The 21627-nt window shown below is 41.0% G+C and overlaps 1 protein-coding gene across 2 annotated transcripts in view; it reads right to left on the bottom strand.

Moving 5' to 3' along the window:
• MRPS35 (mitochondrial ribosomal protein S35) overlaps nt 1–21627 on the bottom strand; it is a 54697-nt gene that overhangs the window by 9137 nt on the left and 23933 nt on the right. For both annotated transcript variants that reach the window (XM_006028364.3, XM_025209771.1), the window contains exons 6-7: nt 19168–19277; nt 12666–12735 (exon numbers count right to left, since the gene is read on the bottom strand). In XM_006028364.3, coding sequence (XP_006028426.3) covers nt 12666–12735; nt 19168–19277 — 180 coding nt within the window. The remainder of the gene's footprint in view (nt 1–12665; nt 12736–19167; nt 19278–21627) is intronic.

The raw sequence follows: 21627 nt of genomic DNA, 5'->3' as shown, positions 1-21627 counted from the left end.
AAGTCAGTATCTTTGTTGTAATGTTGGTGGCCATCCTTCAAAATGAAATGTTATCCTACCGTACCTAGAGTCATAAACAGGAAACTGAATGGAAACTAGATTTGTGCAGGCTGACTGTACTTAATAAAGCTTAAAGACCTTTTCAACTAGCTTTACTACAAGAGTAAAAGTGAATCTGGAATTATATTTCCATCTGATAAAGCACACTAAGATGGTCAGGCCCCTATGTGAACCCTGATTCATAGAAATGGTACAAAAACACTGGCATCTCAGTTTAAAATATTATAAAAATAGGGGAACAAGGCATACTTATGTTTTTTATTTCACTATTGAAAATGAAGTCTTAACTCAAAATTTTATTAACTGCCCACTTCTTCCCTTGTAAAGTAAGATGCATTTGAGTGAATGATATAGTGAGAGCTGGAATATTCAAACTTTGTTCACCATTTTCTGGACTAGCTGCAACAATATATTAAAGTTAAAAACATTAAATATATATTTACTCAGTAAACTACGCTGAAAGAGCTGCCCCACTATGTCAAACACACAAAAGCTATTTTCAAGAAGCATTAGCCAGATCTGCCCAGAGATGCATTTACCAAGGCATTTCAACTGCTACTCCAGTCAACATTTCTAAATGAAAGCTATAATTTTTTTTTTTAAATAAATCTTAAGAGAATGTCTGAAACAGGTATTAAATGAGGTTTGGGGATTTTTTTTTCACTCCCTAAAGATAAATGTTACCAGTCTACTTTCCAAAATACCATAATTACAATAAAGATTTGTTCCTGAGCAAGTCTTTTACATCAGTTATAAACCTTCCTAAATATGAGCTTATAATTGAAGTTTAGCTTCAATTTAGCTTTAACACTAAAATTGGATTCAAGCTAATGTCAATATACAGTATATCTATATAAGAACCACTAACATATATGTATGTATGTATACACACTACACAGACACCCCCCTCCCCCAAAGATATAAGTATATAAAAAGGAGCAATTTTTAATTGCTTGAGCAGACACTGAAATAACATTTTCTACGCTTTTCTTCTAGATTAACATTGACAAGTTGTCTGCTGCAGTCATATATTGGATTAAGGCTGTCAATTCTTTTGGTATGTCCCCTTTTGGAAAAAAATGCAATTAAAATACTTTAATTAAAAATCATTTAAAAAGTGGCACACAAATTACCAATGTGATTAGAAATACTTATGAACTCAAGTTAGTCAATTTTCTTGTCAACAGCTTGAATAGTTAATATGTTAAAGACTTAATGCTTTCCAAAACCCCTCCACACAAAAATAGCCTCTCCGCATTCATAAGCATTTTACTGAGTTTTCTCCTCCTGTAGCAGCAAGCAGAGGTTTAGCCACAAGATACCCTGGAATGAGTATGTTCTCTTTGTACTATGCTGAAACATTAATTTTATTTAATTGTATATTCCCTCAGGCTCCCATATAATAATGCATGGCAATGTACTGAAGCCTAACTAGATCAGATGAGCATCTTTCAGAAATAAAGAAACTGGCAAAACTTTTAATATCTTCATTTCTGAGACTATGCAATATAATAGAACTAAACTTACAAGTTCTTAGCTAGTAGTACAAGACAGAAAGATCAGAACGAAACATTTGAGAAGTGAACATTTAAGTATATTTTGCTTGACAGAAATCACTGGTACCAAATACTGTGAAGAGTGGTACCAATGCACCTTACACTAAGGGCTTGTTGACCATGCAGGTTAGCAAAATATGCTAAAGTGGGATTTTAAAGTACAACAAGTATGGGTATATCAACACTGCCTATGCAGGCAGGCACACTTCCAAACTTAGAAGGCCTTTGGAAGTAGATTAAAGTTCAGCTGCCAGGAGGCACAGGTTGTGTAAAATACAAGTGTTCATAGGGGGGGAAAATAGTCCTTTTGAGTGACTCCCCAGACGAACTTAATTTGTCATTTGGTACTACCCCTCCACCTCCTTAACATCCTGAGCAATAAACTTCATGTATTAGTAGTGGGGATTTACAATACACAGCCTTCAAGAAGGAAGCCAGACATTTAGCACTGAAATCTTACTTTGATTAAAGTTTACAACTAGAGATGTATGATATTTGTGATAGGGATACTGAAGTGTTTGTCTCTTTACCCAGACTAACAGGGCTAACTACCTTTCCATACCAAATGAAATATCTCTTATAAACAAGGAGGCAGGCAATGAGCATGGTTTCCATTTCATCTCTCTCTATCCGCACCACCTCCTCCCCACCCCACTTCCTGGCTGCTAGTGATTGCTGTGGGGGACTATAAACAAGTAGTCAAGACTTATTTCCATCATCCTTTTTTGTCTCTGAAGAACAGTTGGAATGAACAGGTGGCCAGGACTGTTGCGTCCTGGTCCTGAACAGCAGCTATTTCTACCTCAAAAATATAACCAGGGCATAAGGTAGGAAGCACCATGGAAGATGGAATAAATATTCAGAGGAGCAAATGCAGTAAGAGACTGCACTATTGCAGGAATAATGCAAGCAAAGCATGGAAACGAAGGAGAAAATTTAAGTGGTCACAAACAGGTAAAGAAATCAGGACTTTGGTCACAGAATAAAAGATAAAGTGCCTGAGAAAATGGTCTTGTAGCTCACTTATAGTTTATGCTTCTACAGAAGGCCTCATGATCAGAGTCAACCTTGAGGACACTAAGCGATATTACCTACCAACTTTTCTCCTCCATATCATACTTTGTCATACCTTGTGCTATGCCAAAGCTGAGCATACATTATGATTATTTCTTGGCACTAGAAGGTACCTATTTTGGGTACCCCTGTGGAACCCCTCTAGGAGTCAGCCTGTGGACTGCTAGTCCCTCCTCCCATGTTTCTCTGCTTGAAGACAGAGAGAAGGGGGGGGGGCGCAGAAGGGCAGGAAGTCAGAAATCTGTGGGATTATGCCTAATGGCCTTGTGTTTTGGATCCATATGTCTAGAAACGTCTCAAACACACTGCAGAAGAGGATGGACAAGAAGGCAAACAGCAGTTGGGCTGACCTCATACTGAGAACCTAAGCAGAACTTTCAGAGTTGAGCTTACATGTGGGCTTATATGTGGAAGCTTGGTGAATATGGGCCTTCGGGCAATCTTTATGAGGGACCATGAAGCAGTACTATCACTACCATCCCTCAGTTAGAGCACAGAGATCCACCTCCCAGAAAAAAGTTATACACTTTAAGATCTTTAAGAGGCCAACTATGGGGGAAGCTCTTCTTCCCTGTTTATGAACATTAAGTTAAGAACTGCCTGAGAATGCAAAGGTGGAAGGTAACTTGGGTGACAGTGCTAATGAAATGATAAGAGTTCAAGATCCTTAGGCGAGGCATGAAGAAGAGCAACAGAATTAGAGCACAGGGCTTCAGAAAAGCAGACTTTAATAAACACAGGGAACTGGTGGGTAGGATGCCAGGAGGTAAGTGTGAAGGGAAAAGTAGTCCAGGGTAGTTGGCTGTACTTTACGGAAGCCTTCTCAAAGGCATAGGAGCAAGCTATTCTGAGGTAAAATAATGAGAAGTTTAACAGGAGACCAGCCTTACCAGACAGCAATCTCTTCAGTGAATTGAAACTAAAAACGGAATTTAGGAAGGTCAAGGCATAATTTCAGATGTAACTGGGAATGGATATAAAAGGTCTGATTGTTCGGAAAGACCAGCCCCAGCTCTTCTGCAGAGAGAACCCGGCTTCATTTTTGAGTGTTTAAATGATCAGCAGTCAGTTTCCAGTTTGAAATTGATGATGTAGCTAGTATCTTCCCCCATATGGAGAGAGTTAGATGTTGTATATGTGTGTCTATCTATATCGATATCTATATAGATATCGATATAGATATAGATTTATATAGAGATAAAGATATTTTTCTCTATATCTATCTAGATATATAGCTATAGATAGAGACACACACATATACATACACACGACAGACAGGCAGATACGTATGCATATAACGTTTCACTGCTTGCTGCCCATATCGATAGATTAGATAATCGGATATGTAGCTGGGTATCTATAGGGAGGAACTAGTAAGTGGAACATCAAAGAAGCCACAGGTCCTTTACAGAACGCAAAACACAATCTAGTTACAGAGAAAGCTTAAGTATTTCATGTCTTTACTTCAGTCTTCACAAACAGGGACACCTACAAGCGCAGTTGGCAGCAAAGATAAGAAAGAAGACAAACAGTCTAGAGAGCAGAAGAATAGATTGGGGATTACTTAGAGAAGCTAGATGCTTCAACAAGGCTGGATGGGATGCATTGGAGGGTACTGAAGGAATTGACTGTGGTGATTTCAAGTCATTGACAAGCCTCTTTGAGAACTCAATGGTGGTCAGATGAGGTCTCAGATGATTGGAAAAGGGAAAATATATTGCCCATCTTTAAGAAAGGGAAGGAGGAGGATCTAGAGAAATACAAACCAGCCCGCATGACTTCTATACCTAGCAAGATCATGGAGTAGGTCCTCAGAAAGTCCTTTGTGAAGCATCTAGATGAGAACAAGGCGATCAGGAACAGTCAGCATGGATACATATGTGAATGTTTTTCAGCATATTGTACACTGAGCAGATGTTTTCACTGAATAGTTCATGAGAAGCCTTCTTTTTTTTTTTTCATGGTGACAGTTAATTTACATTTCAAGTATAAAACTCAAATTATTCCTTTCAGTATATACTACTTGTCCCTATTGAAAATTCATATAAAACTGAATCCAAAAGAAAAAAAAATTGGTAAACTCCTTCAGTCTCAGCCAATCCGATTAAATGTCTTCAGCTAGTTTGTTAATGTTATTGTTCCTAATATTTAAGATTGGGAAAAGACAATGAAGCCTATATAGTAATCACTATAAACTTCCTTCCATATTGGAAATTGACTTGATAGTCTTATTTGGTTCACTCTCTTTCTAAGCCTATTATAGAAGTTTACCCCTCATCCAATGACTATTCTATATTCCTAGGTAAATCAGAAGAGAGATCAGTTTATGCCTCTCAACCACTTGATGGCAGCATACTATCATTCTTTTTATACAATATGGTTAGATTTTTTAATATATTTTTAGAGCTATTGCACTAATATGCAATAACAGCAAACATACACATAACAATGTCTAAGTGAGATGCTCATCAAGTATCTGTCCCTTTTCTTATCGTGTCAGTTCATCATTTGTCATAGAGGGAGTCAGAGGCAAAAAATAATTCCCAAGGGATGGTATGTTGTCTAGACTTGCTCTATCAGTTTATTCACCAGCCCTAAACACAATCAAATAGAAGGAAATGAAGCAAAGTTAAGTTCACATATTATAAACACTTTAGGATGCAGGATGTCAAATCTGGCTAATTAAGATCACCTCATTTCCGCAGTCAGTGAGAGAATGAACATGGTGCTTTCTTTAGCAGTACTCTCCTAATTGATTTATTCTATGGTAACACTAGAAGCACAGTCAATATTACTTAAGGGACTTTACTATGCATTTCAAATCTCATGTTTTATTTATTTATTTTGTTTTTTAAATACAACGTTAAGTTTCCATTTCTTGGCTCATCTGGGAGAAAAAACAAAACAAAACAAAAAACCTAACATCTGTCAAGTGCTCCTATTCAAAGTGCAGTTCTAATCTGGGTACGAGAAGGCAGCTGAAACTCCAGGGCTGCTTACAAACATGGAAAAAAAACCCAACATGCTTCACTTTAAACTCAGCGCACTCCCTCACCAAGCACAGTGCCTGCCCAGGAGAGGCACTGTATAAGCTGCACCCAGCTTTCCCAATGTCTGTACAGATCAGGCACTTTAGTGGGGCTTTTTTGGCATTTTAATCTAACAGCTGGTTGAATCGGCTTTAGCTAAAAGCACTCAAAAGCTGTGCTGAAGTGCCCAATTTATACAGAAGCTGCAGAGCCAGGTCAAAGTAACATGCTGCTGCATCTGGTAAAGTGCATTTTTCCACATCTGTCAGCACCCCATGTTTTTATTCCTGATGCGTCCATCTAAAATTTGCTAAAAAACCTCACCTAAAAAACCCCAGTACGTCATGATGGCAAACCAGACAGAATCAGAAAGTTTAACCAAGCATCTGCTTTCTTATATATCTTTATTGAGACTGTTAGCCAAATTAAGTGTGTAGGCTTCAGAGTTGCTTAAAAGCAGGGATTCCAGGCAGCCTTGCATCAGCGGTGAGCTCTTAGAGCTCCCAGTACATGCAGAGCTCCCAAAGAGTTCTACTGACATACCAGAGAACCCCAAGAGCAGACTGTGCATGCAGCACACATGTCAAAGTGGGTTGTGACTGGGCTGCTACCACCCATGTCCCTGGATCTACGCAACCCGTTAGCCACCCTAGGTTAGTCTATTTTAGCTGCACCCCCATCGTTGCAATCCTGGATACACCCATGCATGGATCTAAGGAAAAACCTGAATTTGCCTACAATCTCAATAAAGATGCGTAAGAAAGGCTAATAGGTTTAACTATTCTATAAAATTGCCTGTATATGGGTAGTGGAAATGATTGTTTTCACTACCCATTTTTGTCCCTATCACCATGGTGCTTTGCAAAATAACTATATTTAGTGTCAGCCCATTGATTAAACAGATTCTCATACATTTTTACTTTGCCTGTGATAAATGACCTGTGGAGTCTAGAATCAGAAGAATAGATGAAGGGTTACTGTTTTCTCTCCCTCCATTTAAACAAAACAGATTAAGAGCCATAACCCAAGGAGGGGGAGCAATACCACTTTGCAAACAAACATAAATTAACTGACATTGGGGTATTCTAGAACAATACAAAAGGCAATTTGCACTTCTGTGACTGAATTCCTCAATGACTGGATAAGCTAGCAGCACCTAATGTGGGAATAAATTCCAGATGCAGAGAAAACATCCCAATTTTCCCTTGACTTAACAAGGCCAAGTATCAAGTCCTGAGACTTTTTTTCCTAGGACACCTTCTTCCTCAGTCTGTCAGTCAAGACTGGGGTGGCCAACCTGTGGCGCACATGCCAGAGGCAGCATGGGCATCTTCTGTGTGGCATGTGATAGACCAGGGAGGGGATAGGCAGCAGAACAGCAGATCAGGCAGGAAGCACAGGGCAGGAAGTAGAAAAGCAGAGTAGGAGATTGGGCAGGGAGAACGGAGTAGGGAGCAAAAAGCAGAACAGAGTGAGAAGAGGAAGAGAAGCAGCGTGTTACTCAGGGAGGGTGCAGGGCTAATTTGTGGCATGCCTGCCAATCAGGTTGCTCCCCCACCAGTCAAGACAACCTATACTCCATGATGTTGAGGATTAACACAAGTGACAGTCTGACTTCTTCCGTCTTTCCTCTCACATTCGATCACTCCCTGAATTCTTCTACTTTGCTCTCTGTAACATTTAAAAGAGAACCTGATATTCACATACACGACAGTGTCAAATTCTATCGGAAACCTAATCTCCTGTTTTCTAGCTTCCTTTCTGCTGGGGAGGAGGCTCTTCTGAGCCTGACTGGCTGACCTGCTCCACAGGGCTTTAAACTAAGTCTACTGAAGGATGTGGGGACCACTGCCACTGCTGGCCCACTGAGCAACCCTTGAAAAGTCAGAAGGCCAAGGCACTTCAGGGCTGGGGTGGGCTCCCTTGAGCAAGCTGCAGGCAAGGCAAGGGCCCCCAAAGGGACACTTGCGTACCTGTACACAAATACCAGGAGCTTGGGGAATAAACAGGAGGAACTTGTTCTCCCGCTTAACACAAACAACTACTATGTCATAGGGATAACGGAGACCTGGTGGGACTGCACCCATGACTGGGCCACAGATATAGATGGCTATACCCTGTACAGGAGAGATCGAGTAGACAAAAGGGGTGGGGGCGTAGCTCTCTAAGTCAAGGAAAGCTACACGTCCCTGCAAGCTGACATTGGCATCCAGGGTGGACGACTGGACATCCTCTGGGTTAAAATCTGTGGGAAACACGGCACAGAGGACACAATGGTGGGAGTCTACTACAGACCTCCAACCCAGGATCAAGAGCTTGACCAGGAGTTTGCCAGGGAATTGGCTGAGGCTGCACACTCCTGGTGCATGGTTGTCATGGGAGACTTCAACTACCCAGACATCTTATGGGAAGAGCACTTGGTCAAATCTGAATGGTCACAAAGCTTCCTCATATGCGTGGATGAACTCTATCTGACTCAAAAAGTCTATGCACTGGCAAGAGGCAAAGTGCTGCTCCGCCTGGTACTAGCAACAGGGGATGAACTAGTCAGCGACCTAATGATCGAAGGGAAGCTGGGAGACAGTGACCATAAGCTGATCACCTTCACTATCCACCATAAAGCTGGCAAGTCAGTCAGGAATGCAAAAGTCCTTGACTTCAGGAAAGCTGACTTTGACAAGCTCAGAAGGCTTGTTGGCAAGGTCCTAAGGGACCACGACCTGAAGGGAAGGGGAGTTCAGGATGAGGGGCTGCTCCTCAAGGGAGCGATCCTGAAAGCACAAGCAATGTCTATCCCATCTTGGAGGAAAGGCAGCAAAAGGGCACAGCAGGCCCCTTAGCTTTGCAGGGAACTTGTGGACCTCCTGCATCTAAGAAGAAAGACCTATAAAGGAGGGAAGACTGGAACCATCTTAAAGGAGTATTCTGCACTGGTCCAGACCTGTAGGGAGTGAACCAGGAAAGCCAAGGCTGACAAGTATCAAGGACAATAAAAAGTCCTTTTTTAGATATGTGGGGAGCTGGAAGAAAAGCAAGGGCAACATTGGACCCCTGCTAAACCTGATGGGACAACTGATGTCCAGGAAAAAGCCAACCTGCTAAATGGGTACTTTGCGCTGATCTTTCACCAGTCCCATGGGACACCCCTGCTCATTATGGGACACCCCTGCTCATTATGGGACAGGGAGGCTCGGGTGAGGGAGATTGCTTACCCTCCATCAATGCTGACCTTGTGAAGAAACACCTTGAGAGGCTGGATACCTTCAAGTTAGCTGGCCCTGACAGTTTACACCCCAGGGTACTCAAGGAGCTGGCTGGCATCATTGCTCAGCCCTTGGTACAGATCTTCAAGAAGTCCTGGCGCTCTGGTGAAATGCCAGAAGACTGCAAGGCCAATGCGGTGCCTATCTTCAAGAAAGGGAGGAAAGTGGATCTGGCAAACTACAGGTCCATCAGCCTGACCTCTATCCTGGGGAAGGTCTTAGAAAAGATTATCAAAGAGGTCATTCTTAACGGACTGGCCGATGGCAACATCCTGAGGGATAGCCAGCACGGGTTTGCTGCGGGTAGGTCGTGCTCGACCAATCTCATTTCCTTTTACAACCAGGTGACCTGTCACCTGGACAAGGGGGAAGAGATTGATGTCGTATATCTTTAGTTTAAAAAAAGCCTTCGATCTGGTATCCTATGATCACCTCTTAGCAAAACTGGCTAGCTGCGGCCTCGGCCCTACCACGATCCGCTGGCTGGGGAATTGGCTCCATGGTAGGACCCAGACGGTTGTGGTTGATGGAAGTCAATCATTATGGTATGCTGTGGCCAGTGGGGTTCCTGAAGGCTCTGTCCTTGGGCCTACACTATTCAACATCTTCATTAATGATGTGGACATTGATATCAGAAGCGGACTGGCTAAGTTCGCTGACGACACCAAACTCTGGGGTAAAGCGTCCACACCTGAAGACAGGAGGGTGATCCACGCCGACTCCGACAGGCTCAGGAAATGGGCGGACAAGAACCTGATGTTTAACACTGACAAATGCAAGGTTCTCCACCTTGGGAAGAAAAACCTGCAGCATCCTTATAGGCTCAGCAGTGCTACGCTGGCTAGCACTGTGGGTGAAAGGGACTTGGGGGTCATGATCGACTACAAGATGAACATGCGCCTTCACTGCGATGCTGCAGCTAGGAAAGCGAGCAAAACGCTGGCTTGCATCCATAGATGCTTCTCAAGCAAATCCCAAGATGTCATTTTCCCATTGTACTCTGCCTTGGTGAGGCTACAGATGGAGTACTGAGTCCAGTTTTGGGCTCCACAATTCAAAAAGGATGTGGAGAAGCTTGAGAGAGTCCAGAGGAGAGCCATGCACATTATCAGAGGTCAGGAGAACAGACCTGATGATGAGAGGCTGAGAGCTATGGGACTCTTTAGCCTGGAGAAGTGCAGGCTCAGGGGTGACCTGGTGGCCACCTATAAGTTTATTGGGGTGCTCACCAGGATCTGGGGGGAACATCTGTTCACCAGAGCACCCCAAGGGATGACAAGATCAAACTGTCACAAACTCCTCCATAACCGTTTCAGGCTGGACATAAGGAAGAACTTCTTTACTGTCCGAGCCCCCAGGGTCTGGAATAGACTGCCGCCAGAGGTGGTTCAAGCACCTACTTTGAATGCCTTCAAGAGACATTTGGTTGTTTATCTTGCTGGGATCCTATGACCCCTGCTGACTTCCTGCCCCTGAGGCAGGGGGTTGGACTCGATGATCTTTGAGGTCCCTTTCAGCCCTGATGTCTATGAAATCTATTACTTAGCTGCATGTTCCCTCTTTCCTTCCTGTTATGCTTGTCACTGACTTGTTGTACATCTAGCTCATAACCTCATTGGGTAGGTTCTGTTCGTATGGTGCCTGGTATAATGGGGACATAACTCTGCAATATAAATAAATGCTGGAGTTTAATGTTAGAGATGCTAGGTCTTGGTCTGAAATGCTAATAGAAAGGGAAGATACCTTAGAGCAAAAACACTTGAATGTAAGACTTGAAAGGAAGGTTAATTCATAAGCTGTTTTTCAAATAGCCTCCATACCAGAGGTGGGCGAACTATGGCCCGTAGGCTGAATTCAGCCTGCCAACTGACTGGATCTGGCCAGTGGCTGCCCCTGCAGCACTCCGTATGGGGCTGAGCCCCACCTGCTCCCACCAGTGCAGCCCACACCGTGCTCCCACCTGCCTGGGCCCCAACCACCGTGCACACCTTCTGATGGGGCTATTCTCAGTGCTGCTCTGCTCCCCTCGCCTCCAATGGGAGCTGCATGATGGAAGATTCCCCCTCATCTGCCCACACAGATCAGCACAGTAGGGGCAGGAGGAGCCACTGGTGGTGGAAGCAAGGGGAGCAGAGCAGAGCAGCATCCGGCTGGCTGCAGCTGCACCAGGAACAGCTCTACCAGAAGTTGCGTTTGCTGGTCAGGGCCCTGGCTGGTGGGGGCTGTTCTGTTCTCCTCTCCTCCAGTGGAGAATCCTCCTCCTGCTCCTGCCTGTGCTGCACTGCTCCAGGCAGGCAGGGGGAAGCTTCAGCCAGGCAGCTCCTGCCCCAGTGCATGGGCTTTGGCTCCAGCTCCCGGCTGCTTTCCACCTGCTCTGCCTGCCCACGGGTAGCTGCTCATGACCTTTTGAGAGGTTCTGTAATGAAAAGACATAGGGCAGAGGGTCTTCAAGATTCATGTCAGAGCTTGTCGACAGATGCAGTAATAGTGAACACACAACTTTATTTCCTTAAAAAAAGAAAAAAAGTAGAAAGCCCAACCTCTTCGTCTTATTACCCTTTACCAAAAACATTCACACAAACAAACATGGCACTACTCTGTTGGCAAGGTGACCAAATCTCAAGATTACTCCTGTAGTGAGTTTAATGTTACTGTCTATAGAGAAGGCTAATCCCCCCCAATATTTAAAGTTCACACAGATTAAAATAGACCACAGCCTGTTTGCTTATAGTTAACAAAATGCATCCACACTGCCTTTTATCAGCTCTGTTAGAAGGGATTACCACTGATCATGGAAAAAAAAAAAAAAAAAAAAAAAAATCAGATGTGTCACAGCAGGCCATCAATTTTTCATGGAAATCAAAGACAATTACAACTGATTGATGAGTTCATCAAATATTAACATGGAAGTTGAAAGGTAATGAAGGGGTAAGAGACTTGTGTGTATTCAATACACACCAACCACTTGCACTGCACTATCATATAGCCCAATCTTCCATCACTAAGTAATGCTAGAGCAAAGGAGACATGTTGTTTGTCTGGAATTAATAAAAAGAACAGTGTTTAGACTCCATTGTCATTGCTTACTATTGGAAACTCTGATCTGTCACCAGAGTTCATGATTTGTAATGCTGTTAAACAGGAAAAAATACCCATACTGGTAATGTACCAGTGAAAATAAGTTTCTTAAAATACATAAATTCACAGGCTGTATTTAATACTTAATAGCATGCTGTCTAAAATTACAACATGTGCATTCATTAGGGACGTTTCTGGTAAAAAGGAAGTATACCTTGCCAGAGTCCCTAATTTCACATATAGGTGATAAATCACTAACTATCGAGAACAGAAGCATCAAAAAGGTTACCTGAATGTTGATCATAGGGTCTTAAATTAACTATTAACTACTACGGTCTGTAGAATAGAGTTTACTTCTAAGATTTTAAGTTTCTGTGATAGAATATTTGGTGCATGCAGTATCAAAAACTAAAGCAAGCCAAAAAGTTAGAGAAATGCACTCCGTGGTTCATTTTGGACAAAATAATTGATTATGCATTTAAATAGTCCAACTGCACCAATCATGCCCATCGAGATTTTTATAGTTAACAGAATATCATCATAGGTGAAGAGTTCTTTTCTGAAATAAGTAGTGTTTAGTTTGTTAGATAAATTCAATTGCTTACCCAAGATTCATGGTACAAAACCGTGAGGAGGTATATTCCATAATCATAGTTTTGTCTCCTTAGTGGACATCTGAAATTCAAAAGCAAATAAAATATTTTGAAATACAGCTGGTACCTTCTGGGATCTATAATCTAATAGCAAAAAGTTAAAAGAGTTTGTATATTCTGTACCCCCATATTGTAGGGAGGTTTTGTATTAAGCTTCAGTTCACAATCTATTGCTCAAGCCATGTCAAATTACAAGTTATTGACACATTATTATGCTTTTAAGCACAAGATGAAGAGTGAACAAATAAATGGAAAACCAAATGGAGTCTTAAAGCTCAAACAATAAAGCAGATTTCAGTAACCATTAAAGTCTGTTCAAAGTCTCTGCCAGACCCAACCCTTAATGAAATTCTGCTTTCAATGGTCACAGGTCAGTCTGGACTGCATGAGATTTCAGTTCTGAAAAAAGCATGTTATTCAATTGGCTGAAGAAAATTCATTAAATAAAATAGTACATATAAAGAAAAACCATACATTAGCTTCTAACTTAAAAAAAATCTCAACAAACTTGGGTCAAGATAATACCAAATTGAAGAGAAACTCTCAATCAGAATGGGATACATAATCTACTCTGTAAGGTAAGTAAAATGTACAATCCTTGACTAATGGTCAGGTATAGGGATACAACTAATACAAGCAGCTCAGAGCCCTTAATAACCAAGTGCTACTTGAGGTCCAGAGTAGTGGTTCTCAACCTTTTTAGATTCAAGGCACCCCTTGGAAAAAGTGCCAGATCTTAGTTTTCACTTGTTTTTGGTTGAAGAAAAAATAACAGAGCAATTCTTTTGTTGCAAAGAACTCAGAAAGACCACAACAGGGTAGAATGTTTTTGACACAATGGATTCCCATTTGAAATCTCTGCAAAACTTGTTTGTACACCTAACAGTGCTAACACTGTGTGGTACCCCATGGCACCCTTGAAAGGATCTCAAGGCACCCCAAAGTGTCACAGCACCCTGGTTCAGAAACACTGATCTAGAGAGACAACGTATTGCTTCCAAAAATAGTGTACAGCAGGGATGCTGAAGATCATCCCATCACACAACTGGCTCTTACAATCCCCCAGTTGAGAAAGTGGGTGTCCCACTGTGCTCCATTTTCCCCTTTGATTCATACCGATTCCTCAAACCAACCTTCAGACTCCTTTCCAGACTGGAAGGTAGGGTGTTAGTCATAAGCTGTTCTTATTTTCCTCTTCTGTCCTGCATATGATAGCTATATATGGCAGGGGAGTCATCCTATATTGAGGCAGTCCCTTGAGGGCCAGCACAGCACCTACTCCTCTCCCACTGCAAACTCCCAAAAACTCCTATAACCCAACAAAGAAGCATTAGTCAATGATGCTCTTCCCATTCTGAACGAGGCAAGGGAAGAAGAAGATCAGGCAGTACTTCCTACTTATCCTCTCTTCTTAGGAATGACCCAGCTAGATCCAAATTACTGAAAAACCAAACTCAATTGTAAAAGGAAGTACAATCATATTTTTAACACAATCTAAAATCTTAGAAACAAAATACAGATTAGAACCCCAAACAGCTGCACATCCATTCAATAACATGGTTTTCTGCACTGCACTTTCTTTCCTTTTAACCACTTCTAAGGAATGAAAAGGAAAGTTGGTGGGGGGGGGGAGAAGGAAAAGTGTTTCTACTCAGCATGAATTATTATACTACAACTGTTACCTCTGCATGCCACTAAATTTAACCTGGAATGAAACAGGTACAAGTCTTGCTCCACTTGTATAATTACAGTGACAGGGCTAGGTTAGTTACAGCTCACAGTTACTGACATGTTTTGTACCTACTCAGGGGTCAGTCTTAACCCGAGCAGTTGCTCAATATTCTACTACCAACAAGTTTCTACTACCAGTTACTGGATCAGAAAAAGATTGTGTGAACAATACTGAGAAACATTAAATGGAGTGGTTTCTAGAATCTAATGTATAAGAGCTCATTTACAGACTTACAAAAAGGTGAAATACGAGGTCGGGACATGGCTTCCAGAGCAATTTCCTAACACATTAAAATGAATCCTTATTGGAATAACTACTTATACAGCACACACAAATAGCAGCCAGGATTTAGTCAAAATAACACACTCAAATATTTAAGTATTCATAATCAAGTAACAGGAGTAGATTTAAAGAAAGTTACCTGAAGAGACTCGTCTTACAGAAGCTTTTATTATTGGTGACGATGCTCAAAACTGAGAGAATTCATTTTCATTCAAAGAACCAGAATTTCCAACGCATCAAGCATGAAAGAGTTCCTGAACACAGGCTGCTAGCAACTGTCATAAAACTAAAGGTCTACTGCTTAATCAACCATAAGTCTGTCCACAAAGACTTGCCACATTTTGTCCAACACTTTGCATGACTGAACCTAATTCAAGTCTTAGAACTGACAAGGTGAATGTTTCTTTAGGGAATATAAAATTTGTGTAACATTATACTTTTTTCTTTTAAAATACAAACCCAAAGAAAAGTTCAATGCTTCTATTCATGGGCAGAGCTTGCTTTTAGTTTAGTGCAATTAAAAAAAAAAATACTGCCTCCAGATTGGAGGTGGGCCAGACCTCTCTCATGAAATAATGTCAGCCCCTATTACCACCTGAGGAGTTCTACCAAGAACATTAAATCTTGTTTCACATGATCCCTAATTGGTGAAGTATCATTTAACTTTAATTATTTCCTAAGAAAATATAAGATGTAAGCACAAAGAGAATTGGATTGAAGGCAAAATTAAGCATGACGAAAGCAACCTAGATATATGAAAATAACATGTAACAAATGCCAATTTTGTGAGGTATCATTAAAAGCCCCTCACACCTCAAAAACATTATCAAATGAGTAATTTGTTTCAAAGCATGACCACACTTGGAATTTCTTTACAGCCCTCTCAAATTATATCTATCTATCTGTGCAATGACATACATCACTAACATGATAGAAGAGATACTTCTGTTGTACTAAATCAATAATAAATAGAGCTGCGATCTGAATTTCCTGATGTACTAGTTTCTGACATATATAACCAGGATTACAGTAGTCAGCCTAGTAAATTGATGATGACAAACATTGATCCTTTATATATGTTAGGATTTAAAACAGAGCAACTCCATCATTTTTAAAAAGTTCACGCTACTGCTGCATAAGTTCCCGAGGGCAAAAAATCCTACAAAAGTGGTTCTTAGCTGTTGCAGTGTTAACTCAAATCTGATACTTCACCATTAACTGCCTTCCTACCATCACAGCAAATAGGGTTAGAAGGGGTCTTAATGGATCATTCAGATCACCCCCTTGCCCAAAGGCAGGATCAACTGTACCTAAACCAATCTTGACAGAAGTCTGTCTGACCTGTTCCTAAAAGCAACCAATGACAGAGATTCCAGCTTCCCTATGCAACTCATTCCAATGCTTAACTTTCTTTATAGTTGGAAAGTGTTCCCTAACATCAACCAATTTCTCTTGCTGCAGCTTAAACACCATTACTCTTACTCCTATCCCCAAGTGAACATGAAGCAAAAGGTACTCCCTTTCCTCTCTGCAGTAACCTTTTACACATACTGAAAGACGCATCTTCCTTCAGCCTGTTTTTCCCTAGATTAACCAGATCCAGTTTCTTTAATTTTTTCTCAATGCAGCACTCATTCTAGAACTCTGACCCTTCTATTGCTCCCCTCTGGAGTCTCTGAAGCTGACCCATATTTCATGACCTTTGGAGCCCCAACCTGGAAACAATACTCCAGGTAAGGCCTTACTGCTGTTGAGTAGCTTGGAAAGATTATTTCAGATTTCTGACATGACCCCCTTTGTAAATGGGTTTGGGGTTCCTGCTGTGTCACAGACTGGCTTCCTTGGGAGCCCTTCAGCCATTCCTCTTAGTACACACAACAGTTCTTGCCCCGAACAAATGACTAAAGCAAAACCTTAACCTTTCTCCAGGTGGCAGGAAAAACCTCTGTAGCTCTGGCCCCTTCTTAAAAGCGAGCTCTTCTGGATTCCAAGCTGCCTCCTGGTCACAAACTGTTCCTTCCCAGCTCAAGCTCCTTGCTCTTTATACCCCTTGGGTTTTTACTCACAGCTAACCACCCACAGCTGGGTTCCTACCCGAGGGCTGTCTGTCTTCATAAAAGGGCCAGATCTTCCTATTGAACCCCTGTTTATACATCACAGCATGATGCATCTTTTTTCTTCTTGCCACAATGTGACATGGCTGGCTCTTGTTTGTTCAGGAACAGAAGTTACACAGAAGCCAGTTTAAATAATCAGAAACTGATTTAAACCTGTAACAGAATAGAAGCTCAGTGCACATATGCCAGTTTCAAAATGGCTGAAACTGGTTTAAGATAAATCTGGTTGAATGTAGTATGAGACTTAACTGATTTGGGTCAAACCAGTTTATGAAACTTCTGTCCCAGATCCATTGCTGGTTTAAATTGAATCACAGTCCCCCAGCATGCTTTCCAGCCCTAGGCTGGGCTGTGCTGTCTGCTCCAGAAGAGAAGGGGTGAGGCAGGGAAGGCAGGAACTGCCCCCACCCCAGGCATCCACACACACACACACACACACACACACACACACACACACACACACACACACACACACACACACACACACACACACACTTCATTTTAATCGCAGAAAAACGCAGATTTGGGAATTTTTAATCAGAGAATTTGGGATTGTTAAACAGAAAAAACACAGAAGCCCTGGTTCTCAATTAATCTTTTAACTGATATAATTAGAGGAAGTTGAAAGGATAATTTTTTTAAAACAATAGTTAAATCCTCACTACAAGGAAATATGGGAAATGGGGTAGGAAATCAACTTGGGTGAAATGTGACCTCTAGTACCTTAAACTCACGTGTTCGTTCATATGTATGTATGCATGCATGTCAGTTGAACACAATGCTTTATTGATATATTTACAATTTTAAAGCAATTTGGAAGCCTACCCATGCCTCAATCATTATAATAAAATAAACTCTAAATACCAATGTATTTTGATGCTTGATTTAATGTTGGTTTTTTTTATCATGGAAAATCAGAGCTCCTCCTGCCCCTTTCACTTCACCAGGAAGTGGGTCCAGCTGCAGCTGTCCTCCTCCACGCGCCCCCCCGCCCCGAGCTGGTCTGGCCAGGCTGCAGCCCGGCAGCCCACTGTGAGCACAGGAGTCTCAGGGGGCATGTATCAGCAGGTTGTTTGTGCCCCCTCTCCCCATAAAGTTACCTGGAGGGAGCTCTGGGAGCTGCTCTCCATTACTGTCTGGCTGCCACATTCATGTGCATGCAAACAAATGCACATGGCACCCCCTATGTCCTGCTCCCCCTGGCTGCAAGCAGCCCCTTGCAAGCTGGAACTTTGCTAGCGTGCAAGGGAAAACCAGCCATTTCCCAGGTTTTTTCCTTTAAATGAGAAAATCCATGTTTTCCCACAAATGGAAAACCCGGATCCCTGCCGATAAACACATATCTAGTCCCCGCTGGAGGGTGTGGAGTCTCAGGCTGGTGTCTATTCCACCCTGCCCTGCCATGGGAGTAAGCCACACCCTGGGAACGAGGGGCTGCTGACAGACCCACTCGGACACAACTACGCTCCGGAAGCTTGGCAGCCAGCTCCTGCAAGTTGACACATCACCCTTGTTCAAAGCCTTGGGGCACAAGAACCAGTGAGTAAGAGGTTATAATGTTGGCGAGAAAACCACAGCTGTACCTTCATCTTTTCAAACCTAAGATTTTTAATTTTTCTAAAGAAATCACTGCAGACTGGGAGAGGGGACTTCAACTTAACAGTAGGTAACAATAGAACAACCTACAAAAATAAGTAATTATAAATTGTATTTAATAAACTTAGTTGTTTATTAAATACAACTAAGGAGGTGATCGGCTCTAACTGGTACGCAAAGGCTCATGACAAAACTTGATTAGACTCCATGCCAGTCATGGTTACTCTTAGTTTCCATATCTACAAAATGCGGGTAATGATTAGAGTCAGAGAATTGTAAAGATTACCTAGTAAGCACTTGAACAACATTATGTAGCCACAGAGACACTCCCATAGTAACAACATGTATCCTATTCCTGAATTATATCCTTAATTTTTAGGCCACATTGGTTTACAAATGAACCACATTTTTGGATAAGCCTCTGAAATGCAGTGGGTTGTTCTGGCAAATAAGCTACTCCCTTACACTCTGCTGCATGTAACTAAACATTAACTAAATGTATAAAATAGCAATTAAAAAAAACCCCATACTTTGCCATCAACTGGTGATCTTCTAGACAATTATTAGGAATGTCTTTAGAAACAAAACAGCTGAAGAGTTTACTTTCATCATCATTAGATCAGAAAGGAGTACTGGGTAAGTAAGACAAATTGATATGTTACTGCAGACATCTTCACTAATTTCTAATAGGACCAAAGCCACAGACACTTTTCTCGTGTTACCATACCTGTCTGTTGTAATGGTAAGGATATCTGTATCCTTGCTGTACCGCTCTCCTACAAGTTTAATAAGCTTCTTTTTCGCATGGTCATCTAAATTCAGCTTGGAAAGTTTAACCTTGAAGTACAAGAAAAATGTTGTTAGTTCTTTTACAAATTCAGTCCCCATACACTGCCAAATATTTTAAAAAATTGTTAGGCAATTTTTGTCAGAAAACTTTTACTCAAATATAAAAACCAGGGCAGAGGCATAAATTTGAAGAATTTCCTCAAGTTCTTTTAACAAGTAATGTGATTGAACACAGATCAGATATTATTTCAGAATGAAGAGTGTTGGGTAAATTAATTTCCCATCTTCCCAAAGCTAAAAAAAATAGCAGGTAACTTTTGCATACATCACTAGGACACACTCTTAGATTCCCAAAATTGTTTGCCACAAGAGTCTAAAAGCAGAAGGAGAAAGTTTTTTTTTTATATCAGTTCAAGGTTCTCTAGAATACTATTCTATTACTGGGGGATATTTAAATGGATGAAGGATGTACACAGATATTAAAGACATTACAGATCATAATGATTGTCTAGTCTAACCACCTATGTAACAGAAGTTACTGGTTTTCACCCAGTAGTTTTGCTTCAAGTTCAATCTGAAATTGCAGAGAAAGCAACTACATAGCAGAAGACTCCAACTAAGAGGAAGTCAGATTGAACACTACATATTACATGCAGAGTCTAAGCAATAATAGGTAAATTGCTTCTACTGGCTGTAAATTACTTGAAATGACAATGAGCGGAGGATTCAGAGGACTCTGAAACACACTACATTTAAGGTGCAATAAACATATTAACTGTGCCATAGATAATACCACTGCTACATATGCTAATGATTCATAGCATCATGAAGTGGCAAGCCAGCTACACAGATGTTCCACATATTTTGTGGAGTATTTTTGTGGCTGGTTTGTATTCTGCCATAAATTAAACATGTAGCATGTCCCTATCCTAATAGGGACAATCAACTGACTGACTGGGACAGTACCAGTCTCAACACTGAAAATGGAGTGCTGTGGGAGTGTTGCAAAGTTCCCCAGTTGGGGAGAGTCAAGGTGTTCTCCAGTCCAGAAACCTGGCAACACCTAGTACCAACAGCCTTCCCTGCCTTGCCTTAACTAATAATACTTATATTAAGCAACAGTACACAAATTCCTCTGAAAAGAAAAAAATTCAAAGAACAAGCAACAATCTGGGAAACTGCTCAAAGTTAAAAAATCCTGCTTAGGGAAAAAACCTGAAGAATAATCGTGTAAAGGCTTTAAAAATGTCAAAAATCAAGGAGTAACTAAAGAGCTAAAAGAAATAACCATATCAGGAAAAAGTATTAAATAGAAAAAACAATGTCCATTTGACATTGTCTATCTATAGAATGGGCAACTGGATTCTGAACTTAGGACAATCAAATGTGACACAAGCAATCAAGATGGCTGACAAGTGACTTCATGTGGATTACCTGCATTTTGATTTTGTTGTATGTCACCATAACTAGCAGAACCCTTACTGTAACATGAGTATTAAAAGATGGTCCCACCCTATGAAGCACATGCACCAGTTTTTAGGAAACACAAATCTGAAGACATCCTGCCACTGGCAATCAATTCCCTCTATTTGGAATTGAGTCAGGGCAAATCAATTTAAATCACCCACTTAAACCAAAATTTTAAATCAAATAGGAAACCTTAATTTAAATAATCAGTCAATACTTTAAATAATCAGGTGCTCCTTCCTCCCAGTCAAAGGGCTCTAGCAGCTGGGAGCAGCTCCTAGCAGCAGCTGCATCTGAGCTGCTGTATTATAGGTTAATCATTTAACTGATATGAGTAGAGGAGCTTCAATGAATATTTTAAAATGATATTTACATCCTTACTCTATATGCTTTTATTTGGATCTTTAATTTTTACTATTATGTTAAAAGTTGTAAATGTTTAATTTTTTGTACTAATGCATACCATATTTTTTATTCACAAGTGTCAACTTACATTTGGATGGAAGTTAGAATTCTAACTAAATGTTACCAAAAAAGCAATTTAGTTTACTTAACTAATTTTAAAAAACCCCAGTATCTGAAACATACTGGAAACACAAAAAAATGTGTGTTTTACTTTTAAAATGGACTAGTAAACAAAGTATTATCTACACTAAGAGAACCACACTGGATTGTTTCTGGTTACTGTCCTTCAAGATTTTATCAATAGAAACTATCTAGAACTTCATGCTCCTAAGTTAGCTGAGATACCAAAAGCAGTGTAGCCACATTGTGACCCTTCACCTGGGCTGTTGGCCCATTTGTCGAATCAGGTTGCAAGGCTGTAGAAATTAAAGCTATCTATTTGCACGAAAATTTTAAAAAGCAGTTCAAAATAAATTTCTGTATTTTGCTCACTGCACTTTTCCATTATGCAGATATTTTGGGTTGG

This window comes from Alligator sinensis, unplaced genomic scaffold, assembly GCF_000455745.1.
Source record: "Alligator sinensis unplaced genomic scaffold, ASM45574v1 scaffold15_1, whole genome shotgun sequence".
Taxonomy (NCBI): Eukaryota; Metazoa; Chordata; order Crocodylia; family Alligatoridae; genus Alligator; species Alligator sinensis.
This window is presented reverse-complemented; position numbering and strand designations above follow the sequence as displayed.